The sequence below is a fragment of the Kogia breviceps genome, chromosome 3, assembly GCF_026419965.1.
Source record: "Kogia breviceps isolate mKogBre1 chromosome 3, mKogBre1 haplotype 1, whole genome shotgun sequence".
NCBI lineage: Eukaryota > Metazoa > Chordata > Mammalia > Artiodactyla > Physeteridae > Kogia > Kogia breviceps.
This window is the reverse complement of record NC_081312.1, coordinates 135,596,629-135,617,697: the sequence shown is the minus strand read 5'-3', so window position 1 is coordinate 135,617,697 and position 21,069 is coordinate 135,596,629. Positions and strand designations below refer to the sequence as shown.

Genomic DNA, 21,069 nt, shown 5'->3' with positions numbered 1-21,069 from the left:
TTGCTAGTTGTGTGATCTTGGTCAAGTTACTTAATTGCTCTGTGACTCAGTTTCCCCATCTGTAAAATGGGAGAAATAAGGGTACCTACCCCAGAGGGCTGTTTGTGAGGAGTTGATGTGTTAATGTATGTAAAGTGATCAGAATGGTGCCTGGCATGGGGTGTGTACCCTGAACACGATGAGGAGGAGGGTAAAGAGCAAGATGCTGGGACCTGGGACAAACCCAGGCCTGTGTGACTCTTGCCCTTCAGTGCCATTACTGCCAGCACCCAGCATGCCACAACGCACCATCTCGCTGCTGAAACTCTCCTGTGCCCTCCTAGGAAAAGCCTTCAGACCTGAAAGTGGCTTTTCTAGCTTTGGCTTCCTGGAGGTGGACAGGCCTGTGGCACCAGTTCGGCAGGCAGTCCCTGGCCGTTAGATAAGGAGTAGGTGGGAGGTTGTAAGAGGCCTTTCCCGGTCAGCAAGACTGAGCCTGTACAATCAGGACACTCTGCTTCTGCTCTGCTCTTCATTTTCCAAGAGCTTTACCAACATCCACGAATAGAAATTAGAAAGGGGATGCGCTCATCCATTCCTGGAGCCCCATGCTGACGTCCAAAATCCCTTTATAATTTCCCTGAGTCCATCGCTGTGCCCTGAGCTCCAAAGGGCCACTCACAAACATCCTGCTCAGGCTTTATAAATCCCGTGTCCCACCCCACACCTGACTTTCACTCTGCTTCGAGCAGACAGAACAGCATCAGTAAAGCCTTCAACCTGATCTCACTTCTACACCTGGGCCCCCCAAGTATCCCAGGTGAAGTGTCAGCCAAGGCCTTGTTCCAGTCCAGTCTTCTGCCCTGACCCTGGGAAACAGCCTTTTGGGGTTTGCTTTGGGTGAGTATCTTTGTATTTTTCCTGCGAAACCATCACTATTGCACTTCCTTGCGAGAGCATTTTTCATTCATTCCTGTAATGCAATCGAGTTTCTTTAGCATTAGGGGAGGTGTAACATCAGTAGGGGAAAATTGTCATTTCATTCCCAACATCAATATGCCCACTCTGCCCAAATTCTCTCTCTGGTGCTAGCTTGCTCTACCCTCCCGAATGGCAAGGAGAATACTAAAAAGGAGATTCACTCTCCAAATCTGCCTCCAAATGAAGAGGCAGAAGCTCTGGGGCTGGATTCTCCTCTTGGTCATTAAACGGGGGCTCCTAGCTACTCTGACACTGTCCTGCAGTTGAGGGAACCCCTAATGCCCAATGGAAAGCTCCATACTGGTCCCCTCTACTGTTCAGAGGTGAGTGGGAAAGAGGCCTCTAGACTCTGACAACAGGGCCCTACAATCATTCTCCCAGAGAGGTTGAGTGACTTGCCCAAAGCAACATGCCTGGGAAGATGCCTGGGTTCTGCCAGAACCCAGATCTGCAGGCTCCTGGGTGTCTCCTACTGTATGACAATGCCCTCCACCCAGAGGGCCTGTGGCTGCCAGAAACTTAGCCCTTATCTCTCTGGGGGCACTAAGGCTTCAGTTTTCTGTAGACAAACAGGGGAAGAGATGACATGAATCTTTTATGCACCTACCTTTTCTTCAGTGTCTCCCAGTCCTTTTTGGAAATCCTCCCATTTACTGGAACCAGTCCCTTGTGAGCTTACTCTTGCCATCCTCCTTCTAGGTGCTACGATCTTGCCATCCAATGATCCCACCTTCCCTGCTTCCTTTCTTCCATCCATCCATCCATCCATCCATCCATGCATCTCTCCATCTCTCCATCCATTTATTCATTCACCTCTTCCTTCCTTCTTGAGCACCTCAGCTCTGTGCCAGGCATTCAGCACTTCTTCCCCATTGCTCCTCAGAGCACCTACTCCAGAAGAGTCCACTTCTCTCCTGACCCCATCAAAGCCTAGAACTGATGTGCTTACATGCACCCTCATAGGAGGTTGATCTGATAGACAAATCTGTGCTAACGCGTTTGCACAAGACCCATTATCCCCTCAGAACCGGCAGCAGGCAATGATTTCTGGAGCCCTCAGGTCAGCTGAGGCCTGCTGCCCAGGGCCTGGATAACAGGCCTACCTCCCTTTCCCTTGTCCCCCTTCCCTCTCCTCCCCACTGCAGCCCCCACATACGTATGCAGAAGTCTCCGCTTTCGTAGTAGCCAGGACAGCACTGGGACCTCCGCCGGTACATGGTCCGGAGCCCACGCCGATACGCTGTCTTATAACTGATCCTAAGGCACAGAAAAGAAAGCCACTTCAAAGTACTGAAAATCAATCACTCCTATTAGAATGATATTCGTGTTAAGCTATATTAAGGATGCCATTCAATCATTACTTTAAAATGCATGGCGGCTTCGAATGTGATGGAACACAATAAAGAAAAATCGATCATGGGATCTGGGCCATTGTGATGCAGAATGTATTACTGACATGGCGGCAGCATTTGCTACACCTGCTGACTTCTCGCCAATCCCTTCAGGGTGATACTTAGAAGGGCTGCAGAAAATACTTTCTGGGTGACACTGTGGGGACTTCTGTAAACCTCCAGACCCAGGGCTGCAGCAGCCCATGCATGGGGTGACCTTGATAGGAATTGGGCCCTGAGAGTTTCTATGCCAACTGCCCCACCCCAACCATGACTGCTCATGGCCCTCTGGGGATTGGTCTACCCAGTTGGAGAACTGAAGCCAAGTCAGCAAAAGGACCCTCTGAGTCTGACTAGGTCCCAGACAGTAGATTAATCTCCCTCTCACCAAAAATAACACCCCCTGGGGAAGAGCTTCACATGCCATCTTGGAAAGGCTCAGAGCCAGCTCTGCAGAGGAAGAAGCTAAGATCCAGAGAGCAGAAGCTCTGGACGGGGAGTCAGAGACCTGGGTTCCAGTTCTTACGCTGACCTGGCTGTTGAGACTTTGCCCTGAGCCACAGAGATTTATAGGCAAAATCACTGTCTCTATCTGAGGCAGGTAGCATTATTATGCCCCCTTTATTTCTTTCTTAGAGTTTTTATTCTTATTTTGTTTTATGTACTCTCCCCCTTTGTTTTCTGGATGAGAAAACTGGGAAGTTAAATCACGTGTTCGAGGTCACACAGCTAATAAGTTCCAGAGGCAGAATTCAAACGCAAGTCACTCTAATTTCGAAGCCACTGGGCTTAACCTACTGCCCTGTGCCAGTTCTCAAGGGGTGGCTTTCTGGGCTAATGGGATGGCCATCATGAAGGAGTAGGACAAGGGAATGAATGGTGTGAGGACAGAGTCCTAAGAAGGGAGTCAGAATTGGGTACTGACAGGCAAAGCCCCTTCTTCACACATAAGGTCAAAATGGAGGAGATTTGAAATGGTCATTAAAGACCAGAGAGAGGAAGTAACTCCCCAAGGTCAAGGTGTAACTTGGACCCAACCCAAGTCCTTGGGCCTTGAAACCAGAGCTCTTTCACTTCCCCACCAGCACCCCAGAGGAGCCTGCCCTGTGGACCCCTCCTTGTGGGGCAGAGCCACGGGGTCCAGTCACTGGAGATGCCTATAGCCTGCCTTCCATGGAGGGTCAGGCCAACTTGGGCAGGGAGTCCTACAGCACAGGCTGGGCCAGCCCTCCCAGTGCTTACAGCCCTCGCTTTATGACAGATGACAGTGCAGGACTCCAGGGAAATCTGTGATATTTGGGAATGTCGCAAACTAAGGTCATTCTACTTTGTCAAAAATCCATAAGGGACGGTAAGCCAGCCTCTAAGTGAAGCTACTTCCCCTGTACAGGAAGGCAGCTCCCGGCAATTTCAGGAGTTGTATAAACCTCCGAGATAAAGAATGACTCAGGGTTGACTAAGAAGTCACTCAATCCATGCCTCCCAGAGTTATCCCCAAGCCCTTCCAGTGGAGAGGTGGTCTCAGAATCATTAAAGCCTCCCTGGAGAAAGATGTCCCCCACTGCTTCTACCTTCCCGTCCTTGCTGGCTCCTTTCCTCTGGAAGGAGAGGGAAGGGGCCAGGGGCCAGGCTGCTATCAGAAGGATGCTGCATTCAAACAAGCCATTCCACACTGAAGGAGACTGATGCTGCTGCTGTCAGCATGCTCTGGGTCATCAGGAAAGCTGCAAAGCGACTCAATAATTCAGCAAAATACTTCATGTTCCAGGAATGCAGCTTGTTTTTTGTTTGTTTGTTTTTGCGGTACACGGGCCTCTCACTGTTATGGCCTCTCCCATCGCGGAGCGCAGGCTCCGGACGCGCAGGCTCAGTGGCCATGGCTCACGGGCCCAGCCGCTCCGCGGCATGTGGGATCTTCCTGGACCAGGGCATGAACCCGTGTCCCCTGCATCGGCAGGCAGACTCGCAACCACTGCGCCACCAGGGAAGCCCTGCAGCCTGTTTTAATAAGCAGCCACTCACTCACCCTTCCCCAGTGGTGATGGACGGAAGCGCTAGCCTCCGAGTACCCAACAAAGCCACTTCTCAGAGCAAACTTGGCTCTGGCACAGGGCCTGACAGAGTCATGGAGGGAGCAGGACTTTTCTTTCTGCCTCTGCCTTTGACCAGGGCCACAGGCAGTTAACTTGGTCAATTAGGGGAGGTTAAGGGGATGCAGTAATGGCTGAGGCATTCCTATCAGATCAACCCTCCTGCAAACAACTCTGCAATCTGGGGAAGATATAAAAAACAACTATCTGAAAAACACTAGAGAGAGAACAAAGGCAGATACTGGAGGGAAGCAGACACTTCGAAGAAGGGAATGACACCAGGAAAGGTGAGCCCAAGGGCAGGCCCCAGTCAACAATATTCCAAGTGGCTAGAATTCAGATAGAGGACACACAGCCTTACTGGTCTGAAGAACCACAGGACAAGCTGAGGGTAGACCCAGCAACTAGAAAGTGAAAAGAGAAACCCTAGAAAGGAGAGAGCCACAGGGAGGAAGCCCCATATTCTTCACAAAATCTCTGCCCAAACTTCTGGCCCCTGAATTACACGTGTACAGGGCAGGTTCCAAGCAGTCCAGCAAAGGCTGAAAATATGAACTTTCAGAGTTTGGAAACTGAGTTTAACCAAGTTAATTGGCTGCTAAAACAAACAAGCAAACAACAACAACAACAACAAATCTGGAGGAACACAAGAGAATTCAGTCTCTACAGTCTCTGTTGTTCATAATGCCCAGAATACAATTCAAAATTACTACACACATTAAACAAACTAGAAGATTGTACCTCTATAAGAAGCAATCAAGGAAGACCAACCCTGAGACGACCCAGATGTTGGAATTAGCAGACAAGGATTTTAAAGCAGCTATTATATCTATGCTCAGTGTTTCACAAGTTACTAGCAAAACCCACAAAGAAAACCAGGACTTTGGCCTTCCAGCATAGAGCAAGTTTCCCCATCCATATTTCTGTCCACCATGATTCCTGCATAACCTCGAAGAGCAACCAGGCCCATAAAGAGGAAGCAAAAAAAATCTGGAAACAACACAGATGCTCAGAAACTAGGAAACGGGCCTACCAGGTAGCCTCTCTCTCACTCCCTCACTGAGCCTTCATCTGCTGAATTTTCACCCCTCAAATAACAAAGCTACCTTGCCTGTATCTAATACCTCACTTTTCCCCACTTTCCCCTGCTCTTTTCACAGTATTTGCACATCCCTGACCCTGCAGGTAGGTAGGGCAAGGATCATTACATGTTTGATGAGTACACAGGGCGTCCCAAAATACAGTGACTTGTGCAGGGTCATCCAACAAAACGTGTTTTCTCTTCCTTCCTCTCCTGTCTCCCTGGTGCCATGAGGGCATGGCATGATTTCCAAGAGAACTTCAGACAAGGAAGCAGAATTCCCACGTGCAGTCGTTCAGATGGAGTGCTTCCGATGGGCAGCTTGGCCAAGGCGCCAGGAGATGCTGGACTATAGCCTGCACCCTGTTCTCTAAGCCGGGTGCGCTGCACGGGGCTACATGTGCTCTGACAGGGGCCCTCTGAGGTTGGATTTCCCCCGGAAGCAGACCCCGAGGCAAGGATTCAAAAGCAAGTAGCTTATCTGGGAGATGATCCTAAGAAGCACTGGGAGGGGTGTAGTAAAATGAGACAGGAAAGTAAAGGCAGCCAATTCAGGGTGTACTTTTGAGCATCTTCCTGCTGTGGGTGACTGAGGTTCCATCCCACTGGGGCCCACAGATATGTGCAGAACATGCCTCAAAGTTGGGTAAGGAACTTCTTACCCTAAGGGTAAGGAAGCTGGCATATTTTTCCACTAATTCCCCATCTGTCATTGGGTGAGGGATGCCCTCCAAGGGCAGTACTTCTCTAGCACTTCTAGCCTGCCCTGCCCATAAGCTGCTCTGACTACAAAGAAGCCCTCAGCAGAGCCTCTCCCGTGAGTACCAAGAGTGGGTACCAAGGGGATGCAGGCGGTGCACTGACTCCATCTGTTGGGGGGGCAGGAAGGTGAGCCTGAGGGCCTGCCTCTTTTCCCCCACTCACCATCCGAGAGAGGTACTCACCGGTGCCTGGTACACTTGAACCAGTTGAGGATGTCTGTGCATCGCGTGTAGTAGATCTGATCAAAGGGGTGTGCGTACGATTCCTGGACGGTCACGGCATAGCTGAGAACCAGACAGGAGATGGAAGCTGCGGTCAGCACTTGGGAGGCAGAGCTGATATTCAGGATGGGGTCTCCCTCCCCAGGGGAGCCAGGCCCCACAGCCAAGGGTCCAGGGGCTCCAACCCCCCCACCCCAACCCCACTCTCCTCCTCCTACCCTGGGTACTCTCTGCATTCAAACCTCCCTGACTCCAGGTTAGATCCAGGACACATCACTTACTGCCCTGTGGCCCAGCTCACTTTTCAAAGTTCTGGTTCATTTGTTCATTTAACAGAGAATGAATAAAGGAAGGTTTCCATTTATTCTATGTGTCTCTGGAAGGCCCAAAGCTAGCAAGTTTTAAAATACTTAATGTTTGTTCAGGTCTTTATGGTCTTCAGAGCACTTGCATGGAAGCTGATCTTTGCAGCAACTCTATGAAATAAGTGGTCCCATTTTACAGATGAAGAAATGAAGGCTTAGAGGCAGCTTGTCCAGGCCACACATCTGGTACCAATAACTGTTAATATTTGAACGCCCTGTGTTAAATGTTTTAAGCCCTCTTAATCCTCACACAATCTTTTTAAAAAAAATTTTCTCATTATTATTATTTTTTGGCTGCGTTGGATCTTCGTTGCTGCACGTGGGCTTTTCTCTAGTTGTGGCAAGCAGGGGCTACTCTTTGTTGCAGTGTGCAGGCTTCTCATTGTGGTGGCTTCTCTTCTTGTGGAGCACAGGCTCTAGGCAACCAGGCTTCAGTAGTTGTGGCTCTCAGGCTCAGTAGTTGTGGTTCACGGGCTCTAGAGTGCAGGATCAGTAGTTGCGGCACGCGGGCTTAGTTGCTGTGCGACATGTGGGATCTTCCTGGACCAGGGCTCGAACTCGTGTCCCCTGCATTGGTAGGCAGATTCTTAACCACTGCGCCACCAGGGAAGTCCCCTCACACAATCTTATAAGGAAGGTGGTGGCATTGTTATCCTCATTTTACAGATGAGGGAACTGAGCATCAGAGATGTTAAGTGACTTCCCCAAGGTCACCCATTACCCTCTGCTTTATTATGTCTCTAGTATAGCTGGGGATGCAACGAGGACATGCCCCCAGACCTCCTCATCGAAGTGATATCTTGTTACGTGCCTGTTAACTGTAAACCTGGACCAGGGAGTAGAAGCCACAGGGAAGCAGCTCCCAGCTTCATCAAAATAAGCTTTTCCACCTGCCCGTGCTGGCAGGAGAGGTATGAAAAGGCAGTCAAGCCAGGGTGTAAAGTGAGGACTCACACTTCCTATGCAGGCTGGGAGAGGACCTCAGCTGAGATTTTAGGGGTTAATTTTTATGTCATTTGGTATTATTCAGTGTTTTTCCCCAGAAGGCTCACTCACTTGGGCCAGATGGCCAGGTCCAGGTTATAAAAGCCCGTCTGCTTTGCCTGAGAAAACTGTCGGTTTACTTGCATGGGGGCTGGGGCAGGCCAGCCCCCCGAGTGGGTCTCTAGCAGACTCTCTGCTACCAGAAATGTCAAAGGTCTAGAATTCAGAAAGAGGAAGCCAGGAGCAATCAGCAATGCACATGTACTCAGGGTGGTGGGAAATTCTGTTTCTCTGGAGCACGGAGGATGTGAGAAGGGTCCTTGCTGAGCCTCTACCAGCCGGCACATCAGAGATGTGCGTCAGAGGCACATGTCTATGCAGACATGGCCTGAACCCATTTCATCACCAGGCTTGGAGAAATTGAGCTCAACACCCGCCCCTGGTGTCCCAAAGACCCTTCCAACTCTGAAAATCTATGACCCTGGGCTCCTGCATCTCTACTGAGTCTCTCTTAGAGGCAGGATAAGAGTACAGTGGCTGTGGGTCAAGTTTGAACCCTGTCACTTGTTAGCAGCCTGTCCTTAGACATAATACTTAGCTGGTATAAGCTTCCATTTCCTTACCTTTAAACCTATGATAAATATTACCAGGGACTTCATGTCATTATTGCAAGGATTAGGATGGCAGTGATAGTATCTATCTCTCAGAGTGGTGGGAAGGTAAAGCAAGATAACACAGGTAAAATGCTCAGCACAAGATAATACACATAAAATGCTTAACAGGTACACTGTCAGTGTCTAATAGATGCTGGCCATCATCATTATATGACTAGCAGTGACACACCTCCTTGCCAGGCACTGAGGGATAGTCCCTCCCTGACCATAATATGGGATGGGAAGCAAGACCACACACAGACCAGACTCCCTGCCTTTGCTAAGCACCTGGGGGAATCAGGCACCCCTTCTGGCACAGACAGGGACAGTGGGTGCTCAGAGAAAGGGCATCAGCCCAACAGAGACGGTGGGGAGGGTGTCATGGGGAACAGATCCAGCTCTGCAGGGGTGCCCTGAGCCAAGCGAGTCAGGCAAGCAGAACTTGAACCAACTCCAAGTCCCCGGGTGAAGCGTGTGCCCCTGGTTTCATGGCTGGGTGGTTTAACAACGCTCATTTGCCAACATGCTAACGAGGGGCCAGATTAATCTTGTAAAGCTGGGCTTTGCTAGCCAGGGGAGGTCTTTCTGCTGGGTTTTATGGTGGAAGGGCATAATTAATGAGGAGCCTGCCAGAAGCACTAATCCAGCTGGGAAATTCTCCATAAGCGGTCTCCGGGGACCTGGGTGTGTTTCTGGAGTGACACAGACTAAACTCATCCACGTGTAGATGGCAGTGGAGCTCAGCTGGAAGAGCCAAGAAGAAGGAGGTGCCTGGTGGCACAGGGCATCACAGCCAGACCTCCTCCCTAGGGGCAGGAGAAGCCCCAGACCTCCTTTTAGCTGCTGGAGTCTCTCCTTGTCCTCCCGTCAAAGCAGTAACTTCAGCTGATAGCCTGAACAGCCTGAAACACCGGCTCAGTGCAGGTTCGGATCAGAATATTTCCACACTCCAAATGTATTCACATCAGGCAGGTTTAGAAAATTAGTGAATTTGGTTTACGTTTGGACTGATCCACTGGTGCAAATGGCACTCAGAGAAAAGGGAAGTCAGGGTGGGCCCTACCATCAGGGAAGGCTTCCTGGAGGAGAGGTTGGAGGCACTGGGAAAGGCAGAGGTGAGCACACAGGAAGGAGGCGTTCCAGAAGCCGGGATACAGCACAGACTTTGGCAGGAAGCAACGGAGTCCCAGCTGGGAAAGGTGGATGAGACGGGGATTGCTGAGAGTGAAGTCTGAAAACCAAAGACTAGTGTGGCAGTCACCTGCCTTCTCCCTCACCCACTGGGAAATAAAGGTTTACATTCACCAAAACTAGAAGAGGTAAGGGGCCTGGATCACCACAGAATCATGTGGAAAGCTTATGAAAACTGCATATGCCTAGGCTCTACCCCAGACTACGGAATCAGAGTCTCTGCGGAGAGGACCCAAGAGAATCTGCTTTTCACCTGCACTTCAGGGTGCCTGATGTGCAGTAAAGTCTGTGATAACTGTTCCTGCAAAGCTGGAGTTGTCAGCAAGAAAAGACAATAATTGAGCTTCATGGTCCTCAAAGCCCTTTCATGAAACTGGTACCTTGATCATCCAACAAGCCTGTGAGGCAGGGGTAACGATTTCCCCCCACTTTACAGAGGCAGACGTAGGCTCCGAGTAGTTCAGAGACATCCCCAAAGTCACAGGGCTAACAGATGGAAAACCCCAGACTGGTGTGAACCAAGGTCTCATCACCGATCTCGTGTTCTTCCCACTTCACCAAAAAGGAGCATGCTGGTGGCAACGCTGCCTTCCGCTCCAGCCTCGACTCTGTCGGGACCCCTCACGGAGCACCCGGTCACTGGAGACCACGCTGGTGTGGGCACCATCCCCCTGCCTCCCAGCCAGTCCCGCCAGGTCCTGGGTGAGGGGACTTTCCCTGCCATGGGGCTGGGGCATTCACCCTCACAGGCATGGAGCTCGGCCCTCCCCACTCACCTGCCGCCCTCCACCATCCGCTTCCCCCATCGGGCCCTCATCTTAATTTTATTCATTTGATTTATTAACATCTAAGTGACAGAGTCATCCTGGTCAGCATGGCCAATCAATTCCAGGGTATAATTTGGTTTTTCCTGATTGGTTCTCTGGTCACTGTCTTTCTGCTCACCAAAATCGATACTTTCACCTTGTGCTTCAAAGTCAGGCCATCTGCAGAGCCCCGGCCTGTTCCCCCTGGACCTAGTGCTGCAGCCAGAATGCAGCTGCCCTTCCCCTGTCAGCCCTCTCTAACCCCACCAGATCAGAAGCAGCAGGGCCCCCTCACCTACCCTGCTCGGAACAGGCTGCTGGCTGCCCCGCACACCTGAGCTGCTGAATCGTTGCCAGTCCTGGGAGACCAGGAAGGTATCGTGGCATTGGAGGACAACTCATCTGGACCACAGTCTCTCACTGCACCCCGCCTGTCTGGGGATGGGCACTGAGCCTCTCTGGGCCTCTACTTCCTCATCTGTAAAATGGCTATAAGTGCAAATGCAGGGAGGAATACTGTCAACTACCAGACTGCATCATTCACGTTGCCTGTCACTCAACGCCCCCACCCTGACCCCCAGAGCACTGAGTCTCAGACAGAATCCTCACAGCTTTGGCCCACCTTTCAGCATCTGTGCTGTGTCCCCAGCTGGACTGCAGGCCCTTGGTGGACAGCTTCTGTACCTCCTGCTACTGCTTTTGTCCCAACAGTGCCAAGCCCAGGGTGAGGCCCCGAGGGAGTGCCTGGCTGTCCAAAAACCGCATCTTACCTCTCCCAGTGGCTGCACACGTTGGGGTCCTCGGGGTTGAGGGAGAGGACGGTTTGCAGGAGGGAGCAGACAAGGAGCCCTGCCACTGAGAGCACCATCCTGGGCCCTGCGCGGGAGAACAAAGGAGGCAGCGTCATTAATCAGACCGTCTTCCCAGGCATCTGTTTGGGGCCGAGACTCTTCGCATGAAGCGGTGGAAGAGGCTCGCTAAGCTGTAAGGTTTCCCATCGTCATCACGTAATGAGCAGCTGATATTTCACACTTGCAGGCTTTGACTAACACCGTAACACTTCACCACTTCTGAGTAACCAGGCAGTGGGAAGGCTGAGTCAGGGAAACGTTGAAATTTTAGGCCAGAGCTTCTGAAAGTTTTTTGGTTCATGGACTGCTTTGAGATTCTAATGAAAGTTACAGACCTTCTCCCCCACAAAATGCACATACGCACGACATTTGGCTGTGATTTCAGGGTGCCCTCAGGCCCCTGAGCCCATCCTTGGACCAAGAACCCCTGATCTTCTACCTTAAGGACAACACCCTCCCCCCATCCCTTCTCCCTCATCTTTGATGTGCTTTGCCCATTCACTTCCTCTCTCTACTCCCTCCTTCAATGAAGACAGAGAAAAAAGGTGTCTGGTATGGTCCTGGGTACAGGTAAGCTGAGAAAACCCTTCTTAGCAGCTCTGGTCCAACAAACCAGATTATTTCCAGATCTCAGCGAGAACTCTGCAGAGAACTGCAGAGAACGCCTCATCTTGATTCTCTCCACGGCCCTGTCTCGTTACTTTGGCCGCTCCTGTAATCTCCAGTGTCAGCCACTGACACCCAGGGTGATGCATCTCTGCACGTCATACCAAACCGGGGGCGAAGGGCTTGGATAGTCTGGTAAGGGGCTTTGAGGAATCAGCTTGTAGAGTTTGATCCTAGCCCCTGAAGCGACAGCCTGAGTCAGGGGTTAAGTGGGCCTACACAGATACCAAGCCCCTTGGTCCTTGAACTGAGGATTCCCCAACAAAGGGCTCCTCATAAAGGCAGAGAACCATTAAGGTGGCAGCAGCTGAAATGACCTCTGAGGCCCCTTCCTGTCCAGGACTCCGTGGTCCTACAGCCTTAGAGAACTGCCCAAGGGTTCCCACCTGATGAGGGTGCAGGGGGCCCCAGAGCCACCCCCCGGGGACCTGCAATTCATATGTGCTCAAACATCAGCTACAGACTGAACAAACACTATGACTCAGAAAGATAGCACTATATTTCACGTGTTCACAGATGTGATCGTGATTTGCTTAAAAGCTTTACTGAATTCAAAGGACCTTTTATTCTCAATCAGCCACATTAAAAAAAAAAAAAAAAGCAGCTTCTAACAACTGGGGGCAGGGATGGTATAGAAGCTCTTTTGACATTGGAAAGGGGTCCCCAGGATTGAAATGGTTGAGGATTTCTAGTCCACTGACCTGGAGTTTACCAACGAGAAGCACTCACCCTTCTTGGGGACAAGGAAGAGTAACATGAATGTTGCACACACCCCTATTTGTACTCAGAGGGAAGCGAAATGGAGTGCCTGCTTTCCTGAAAGGTTAAACTCTCCCCTCCCAGCCCCAATAATTTCCTTGCTAAACTCTTTCTTAGCAGCTCCTTCAAAGATAAACAAATTGTCACAAAGTCTGTGTAACTATGGGGGTCCAAATGATGATTAATGAGGTTTTTCTCTCTGAGATCTGGAAATAATCTGGCTAAATGGATTCTGAAAATCGGTTAAGAAAGATAAAAGCGATTCTGGTGCTTCCGCACAATTTGCAGTCTGGGAGTTGCAAGCCACAGCCGCTCCTAACTCCCCCATACTCTCACCCCACCTGCCCCCAGGCCTCGGAGGCCCCACGAGCACCTGCAGAGGGCGCCACGCTCACTGGACCCTACACAGCGCTAGGGCTGCGGGTCATCTCAACACATTCTCCTCAAAGAGAAGGCGAGACCTTCACCTTTGGGAGGCGAAAGAGCCTGCCCAAGACATGGCACTGAGTTTGGAGGATGGGCATCTTCTTCCAGGTGAGGGCTGGGCTGATCAGACATCAAATAAATCAAGTAACGAAATAAACAAAGGGACAGGTGCGCTGAAAGGCATAAAGTCTGAACGCAAACTGCAGAGAACGCCTCATCTTGATTCTCTCCACGGCCCTGTCTCGTTACTTTGGCCACTCCTGTAATCTCCAGCATTCTTCCGAGAGGACCCTCTGGCCACATCTTCAAACTTACGAAGCTTAGAATATCAAAGGGTGAGGCCACCTGGACTAGAGGAGACGGTGCCTCTGCCCCCCCCCCCTTTTTTTTTTCGGTACGCGGGCCTCTCACTGTTGTGGCCTCTCCCGTTGCGGAGCACAGGCTCCGGACGCTCAGGCTCAGTGGCCGTGGCTCACGGGCCCAGCCACTCCACGGCACATGGGATCTTCCCGGACCGGGGCACGAACCCACGTCCCCTGCACTGGCAGGCGGACTCTCAACCACTGCGCCACCAGAGAAGCCCACTGGCCCCTTTTGATCCTTGTGATAGAAGAGGGGTGGCAGATGGAGGTAACTAGGATGGTGGCTATAATTTGGGAGATCTGTTGAAATCTTTGTGAAAACCTTTCTTTCTGAGTCAGATCTGGACAGGACAGTTTGGCTGACTCCCACTGGGCAGTGAGATACCTGGGTACCAGGGCACAGAGAGGGTAACAGGTGTGTGGATAAGCACACAGGAGGTGGAAATGGATGCGGGAGCACAGGACACCGCCAGCCAGGTGGCATTTACACAGTCTGAGGCCTCACTCCTCCGTTACTGTGTGTGTGTCAAGGCTACGGAGCAGGGAATGCTCCCCAGGACTCACACCCAAGCCTCGATCAGCCCCGTCACCAGTATTCACAAAGTTCGCCATCTGAGGCCAAGTCCACCTCTGTGGTGGTGTGGTCGGGGGAGAAAGATGTCAGCCTGTGGGTGGAAGAGGTGACTCCCCTAGGACCCCCTCAGCCCTCAGACTTTTTCTTTGAAGCGGCCAGTCTAAAAGATGCAACCTTATCACCCATCCCTCCTCGCCAGTCAGGCTGGCCCCATCTCCTGCTCTTTCTTACTGCCAAGCCTTGCTCACACGGCCCCCCTGCCCTCAATGCCCTTCTTCCTCACTCTGCACATCCAAACACCTGCCACACCAGGTCCAGCTTAGGCCCCAGCCCCGCTCCGCCCCCTGCAGGGCTTGGCACCTACTGCATGCCAGCACACTACACTCATGTAGCTTCTAGCCCGGACAGCTGGTCCAGAGCTCATCACTTCCCATCTTGCCCTGACATCCTTCCCAGCAGGTTGACTTCATCTTTCCGATGTGTCCGTAAATGCTTTGAGGCTGGGATCAAGTCCTAGTCTGTTGCCAGTCAGTTCCTTTTGGGAACTGATTTTAATTAATTAATTAATTTATTTATTTTTAATTTTTTTGTGTGTGTGTGGTACACGAGCCTCACTGTTGTGGCCTCTCCCGTTGCGGAGCACAGGCTCTGGACGCGCAGGCTCAGCGGCCATGGCTCACGGGCCCAGCCGCTCCGCGGCATATGGGATCTTCCCGGACCGGGGCACGAACCCGTGTCCCCTGCATCGGCAGGCGGATTCTCAACCACTGCGCCACCAGGGAAGCCCGGGAACTGATTTTAGAAAATGTGTTTCTACTTGTCTCCGACACTTCACTGAGGTAGAATGAAGAGCAACCAGAAAGGAGCCATCCCCACCTGGGAGCAACTCATAGTCATTAACTTTAATGGGGCTTCCCCGGGCTCTGTCTCTCTGAGGACAGATCCCAAAGACATATACTTATGAGATGACTGAGGGAAAATCAATCCCGCTGCGGTGGTTATTAGGCCGACTCTATTTGGAGTAACAGAGGTTAACACAGCAGTCACCATCTGATTGGGGGCATTAATAATTAAATAAGAAAATGCCCCTGGTTTCACTTCAGAGGAAGAGAGCATGTAAATAGATCAGCTGGTTCCCTCCCCTCTGGCCCATGCTCCCAGCATAGTAAGGAGCAGAGGAAGAGAGTGACGTTCCAGAGGTGGAGAAACGTCTTTCCTGACTGGGTGTATGGCTGCTTTACGCCTGCTGAACTGGAGGTGAGGCTCACACCTGCCCACAGGTGTAGTCACTCTGCACACCTGGCAGGGCCTGAACTAATCAAACTCCTGGAGCGCCACCTGCCCAGCCCTGGGCTGTGCTTCCAGGACACAAAGAAAGAACACGAGTCAGCTGCAGCCCATTTGAGGAGATGAAAGCAGGAAGCGGTTAAGTCCCCCTGGAGGCCTATGGAAAACTTGGTGGAGGGCATGGGACTTAAGGCGCCCAGAATACGCAAAGGGAGAGGGCAGATAGACAGCATTCAGGGGAAGTACTGCATAAGCAAGCGACTGGAGGCAGGAACGTGCAGGTGGTGCTGGAGGGTCTAGGAGGTGTGCCCTGCAGAGCACAAGCGGGCAGCACAGGAAACTTTGGGAGGCATTTTCAAACATTCTGTTCTATGAAGCGCTAGTCCCACGAGATACTGATAAAAATCTCCCAGACTGGGCTTCCCTGGTGGCACAGTGGTTAAGAGTCCGCCTGCCAATGCAGGGGACACGGGTTCGTGCCCTGGTCCGGGAAGATCCCACATGCCGTGGAGCGGCTGGGCCCGTGAGCCATGGCCGCTGAGCCTGCGCGTCCGGAGCCTGTGCTCCGCTACGGGAAGAGGCCACAACAGTGAGAGGCCCGCGTACCGCAAAAAAAAAAAAAAAAAAAAAAAAAAAAAAAAAAAAAATCTCTCAGACCAAGATTTCCCTGAGAGATGAAGTTCAGGAAATGCTGCATGCTATGGCCTCATCTTAAATATGCACATTGTATCTGAGCAGACCTTAGGCTCTGGGAAGACCCAGAGTAAAGAGACCTGTTTGTTTCACCCAGTCTTTCCCACAGAACTTTCTAGTGGTGACCTCTGTAGCAGCAGACTTCTTCAGGATACTGGTTTGGTAAACTCTGCTCCTCTCCATCAAGGTCAAGTCTGGAGGAAGCCCTGGTCCTGCCAATCTGCATCCTTAGAGTTTGTATCCATTTGTTTATGCTAACACTTGAGGGCCTTCTGTGCCTGGCACCTGGTGTTAAAGGGACTCTGCCACTGGGTGTTAAAGAGACACTGACATCACAGCAAAGGACCCCTCCTCCTAGCCTGGGCCTTCTGTCCTGGCCTGGGTTGGCCCTGCAGGCTGAGCAGACCTTACAGATGGCAGCATCCTCGGAGGGTCCTGCCTTCTGCTGGGGCCCCGCCAGCACCAGCACCTGTAGAGTCCAGCTTGTCTCTCTGATGGCAACACACACCTGGCCAGACACCAGCTGCTCATATTAAGCAAGATGCATAAAACTGGGGCAGAGGGCAGACAGACAAACAGATGGCCTCTGCCCCAGGATCAGTCGTGATGACCTCATGGTCCATCTGTGCAAAAATCTCCCCCACCTGCCTCGCTTCCACCACCTGCCTAGTCCTCCTGACTGTGCCAAAATCTTGGACACTGGAGCCTGGTCCGTGTAGCTGGAACCTGCTCTCTGTCCATCCCAGTCTCCTCCAGGGAGCCCTTCCTTCTCAACAACTTTGCATTGGCAGCAGGAGTGGTTGGGCACTATTTTGTGGGTCCTGGGAGGTTTCCAGTCACAACACTGGGGATCGATTGGTAGTGGCTGCTTGGAATGCTCTTCTGAGAAAAGGAGCTGAGGGGAACATGCCATGATTGATTAGTAATGCCTCTCGTGGGCACTGGATGGGAGAGGGACACACGGGTGCCATGCGCTTGTCAGCCCTGTCTTACATTGCTGAATGGTTGCTTTAACTTTGGAAAGCGCTCCTCTCCTATATGAACCACCTGGATGTGGCCTCAGCTCTTCCCTCTGGGCCTTAGATCCTGCCCATCATTTTCCTTCCCTTTGTACCACACCATCAAAACACACTTCTCGAGGGCACGGGTTTTGGTCTCTTGTGTTCATTGCCGTCCCCAGAACCCAGACCATTGCCTGTACAGAGAGGGGGCTCAATCCATCTTTGTCGACTCCACAAATTGTTCACTCTACAGCCAACCACTCCCCTCGACCTCTCAGCCGTCCCGAGCCTCAGGATCAGCCACATTGCCTGTGTTTGTCTTGACAGAGGCCACCAAAGACCTGTCCTGAGAGAAGGTCTTACGGTATGGGGCATTCCACCCTGCATTGACCTTGCACTGCAGAGACACCAATCCATTGGCGATGGATACAGTGGGCACTGTGACGTCCTGAGAGCGATTCAAAGACTCCTGCCTGGGCCACCCTGCCAGCACCGGGGTATATCTGTTCCAGGAATCAGCACAAGGCGGGCATTGAAGCCCACTCAATAGCTCAAGCTGCAATGGGGGACTGACTGGTGGTCCGAGAGCCTCATGAAAAGGCGCTTTCAGGCTCGGGAAGCAGAAGAAGCAAACCCCAAACTGGCACTGATAAAGCAAACGTCTCACATTCCTCCCGGCATGTGGGTGTATAGAGAGATTTCTATCTTCTATTTATAGAATACACACACACACATACACACACACACTCCTCTGTTTTTTCCTGAATAAAACAAAAAAGCCAAGTTTGCACGCAATGGGGCAAATGCCAAGGTTATCATCCTGTCTAGTGGACCTTCCCCTTCATCTTCCCCCTGCTCTCTCAGCTGGCTCCCACTCCCCAAGCCCCTCTCTGTTTACTGGCCTTGCTGGGGTCTGATTAGTGCCAGAGGAAAAGACGAGCAGCGATCAGCCCAAAATTAAGAGGCTTCACGCTTCGCCTTGATGAAGCCTCTTGCCCTCCAGCAATCCCACCAGGGGCCCGGGCTTATGTTGAATGCTTTCTAATCGCCTTGCACCTAAAAAAAAAAAAAAAAAAAAAAAAAAAAAGTTAAAAAAAGAAATCCATGGCTCTTAATCTCCAAAAGAGTGATTCCCTGACCGCAGAAGCACAGCAGAAATTCCCAGCGTCAACACGGGGTCCCCGCCAGGTGTCTGCCCACTGGGATAAAACAGGGGATTGGAGTCGCCTCCTGAGACATGGTAAACGTCCTCGTCCAAGGGCTCCCCCAAACTGATTGAAAGCAATTCTGCTTTCTCCTTGGCCGGGAAGCCTCGGGCTACAAATCCTGAAAATGGCACCACGGAGGCCTGCAGTGCCCATTAATCAGGGTCAGAAGACTGTCCTGTCCCTGTGCCCTCAAGTCGTGCGGAGACCAAGTGGCCCTGACATTAGTCAGGCTCAGAGAGAAATCACAGCCTATTCCCAGGGCAGGGGAGCGGGGAGGGGGAGTGGACAGAGGTGTAGAAACCAACAAATTCATGAAGCACCTGCCTCCCTCCCCCGTTATGTGCAACCCCTGGGCTCTGAGCCCTCAGCCCTCCCGTTCCCAGGCAGGCAGCAGCTGTGCCCCCAGCCTCCAGCCCCTCTGAAGACGAACGGAGAAAACTTATCTGTGCTCTTAGGCCATTTCACTTCTCAGAGAGCAATTATCTCCATCTTTCCATTTCTTTGCAAATCAGGGTACACTCAACTGGCCTGGCCAAACCGGAGGCTGCCTGTGCCCTCATCAACCCAGCTCACTCCGGGCCTGCTCTGCTCCTTCTCCCACCCTCTCCCAGGGCTGTGGGGTTCTCTGAACTATGGAAACCTCACATGCCCTGGCATTAAATCATGGCCGCATCCACAAAACCCTCACAGACAAGTCAGTCACTCAGGGCCATACAGCCCCATGGGGATTAGACCCCATTCCCGCTCACTCTGCAAAAAAGCATTTCTAAAACCACAAGATGCAACCACAGATGCCCAGATGGGAAAAGAGCACTGAGGGTTGGGGCCCTGTAGAGTGACCCATCACTGGGTCAAGCCTCCCCATTGGGCTGAGCTGCGAGGATGAACAGCTGGACAGCAAGCCACGTGGTACCAGAACTGGCACCCGCACAGACCTGGGAGCATCACCTGTCAACACCTCATCCCACACGAGGGCAAACTGCCCCCAGGTGACTTCACATGACACATTGGTGGCAGGGCTCATGGAAGGCAAAAGCGGAGCTGGACTGACATGCATTCAAATTCTGACTCCACTGTACTGGCTACATAACCTGGATAAAGTCATTTACCTGTTTTGGGGCTGTTTCACATCAATCACATGAGGTAAGACCAACTTCACAGGGCTGTTAGGATATCAGATGAGTCAGCAGGTAAAGTGCTTGGTCCAGAATCTAGCACACAGAATGTGCTCAATAAAATATTAGTTTCCTGCTGACTCATATCCCCCCACCCCATCTCAAAGACCTTTCCAACTCTCTAATTCTGAATTCTAGAATTTGTAAGGAGCTGGGTAAATATTGAAGGAAAAATCCCCTGCTAGAAAATCTAGGCTTGGTTATATGTATTTGGTGACTCCAGGGTCAGTCTTAAATGTACAATTACCAAGATGGTCTCATCTTTCATCCATCCTTTCAGCAAACATTTATCGAACACTTGTCAGTCACTGGACACAAAGACAACTCAGGCAGGTCCTGCCCCAGGACCCCAAACACCTGCTGGAGGGTGTGTGGGAATGGCTGTGAGAGAGCAGTGGACCCAGGATGTGGCTTACTTCAAAGCACTGAGGCCTTTGCCCGGCAGGAAGCCTCAGGCAAATGTGATGGGGTATCAGAGACCTTTGCTGGAATTGATGCATACCATCCCCACAGGTTGAATCTGGCCCATCTCCATACCAGTTGCCTCTGAATCCAGTCTTGATCAGGGCTGCCCCCTCTGAAGGTGGGCAGCCTGTTCCCAAGCTTGTCCAGTCTCCCGGCTCTACTCTGTCAGGACTTAGAGCAGCTACATTTCCTCTCTCCCTTGGGTCTTCCCTCCTGAGTTCCAGCTCAGCTCAGGAGCAGCTCAGCTTTCCGTGGCCCCATTCTTCTCTCTGCCTGCTAAGTCATTAACTTGCTGGGTGACTTGGGACGGTTTGCTTTCCTTCTCTGAGCTTCACTCTCTGCTTGTCCCAGAGGCTGGGGTCAGACTGTACCATCTCCTGGACTCTTCCAGCTCTACAAATTTACCTCCAGCGTGTCTCCCTTCCCTGCCCTTCCCCTCCTCACATTCTTCTCTCTCTTCACCCCCACATTGGGTTTGCCCCATCGCCCAGCAGCAAGAAGATAAAGCAGCAGAGGCAGGAGAACTGGACTCTAGGTTTGGATCGTGGAGAAGTCATTTCACTGCTCTGAGCCTCCTTTTCCTCTCTGACTACGTGGGAAGGGTGAGAGAATGAACGGTTCTTGTGAGGATTAAACTGCAGCCCAGCACTGGAAATGTAGGCATCGGTGGCATTTTGAGGGCTGGGACCCTAAGTTCCTGCCTACCTCTCTGTCCAATCCTCAGCACCCCCTTTGAAGACTGGCCTCTTGTCTCGTGCTCTAGTCCAGCCCAGGGCCCACATCAGGGCAGCCTCTGCCCCATCACACGTTGGGGACCTCTTCTCACCAGTCAGGAGCTAAACAGGAGGGCATGGTTGTCAGTCTACAGACTAGGGCAGCCTCTCCAGGTTTCCTTCTGGCACCTTCTGTATGCATCTAGGCCAGGAGAATCTGAAGCCAGACACCAACAAAACCTGAAGGGTCCTACACCTGTGCATTGGTTGTGGAAATGGGCATCAATCGGTGTGTCCTAGAAAGCTGCTTGGCAATATATAACAAAATGTTTTAGTCTACATCTTTAACCAAGCATTCCTTAAATTTCTGCAATTTAACTTTTAA

The 21,069-nt window shown here is 51.6% G+C and overlaps 1 protein-coding gene across 10 annotated transcripts in view; it reads right to left on the bottom strand.

Moving 5' to 3' along the window:
* MEGF11 (multiple EGF like domains 11) overlaps positions 1-21,069 on the bottom strand; it is a 366,564-nt gene that overhangs the window by 221,423 nt on the left and 124,072 nt on the right. For 9 of the 10 annotated variants that reach the window (XR_010839780.1, XM_067029616.1, XM_067029613.1 and 6 more), the window contains exons 2-4: positions 11,275-11,380; positions 6,467-6,568; positions 2,117-2,217 (exon numbers count right to left, since the gene is read on the bottom strand). Coding sequence is in view for 9 of the 10 variants with exons in the window: in XM_067029616.1 (XP_066885717.1) it covers positions 2,117-2,217; positions 6,467-6,568; positions 11,275-11,372 (301 nt within the window). In the remaining variant the exon portion in view is untranslated. Of the gene's footprint in view, positions 1-2,116; positions 2,218-6,466; positions 6,569-11,274; positions 11,412-21,069 lie in introns of those variants that run through there. The other variant, XM_067029612.1, reaches the window with a different exon arrangement.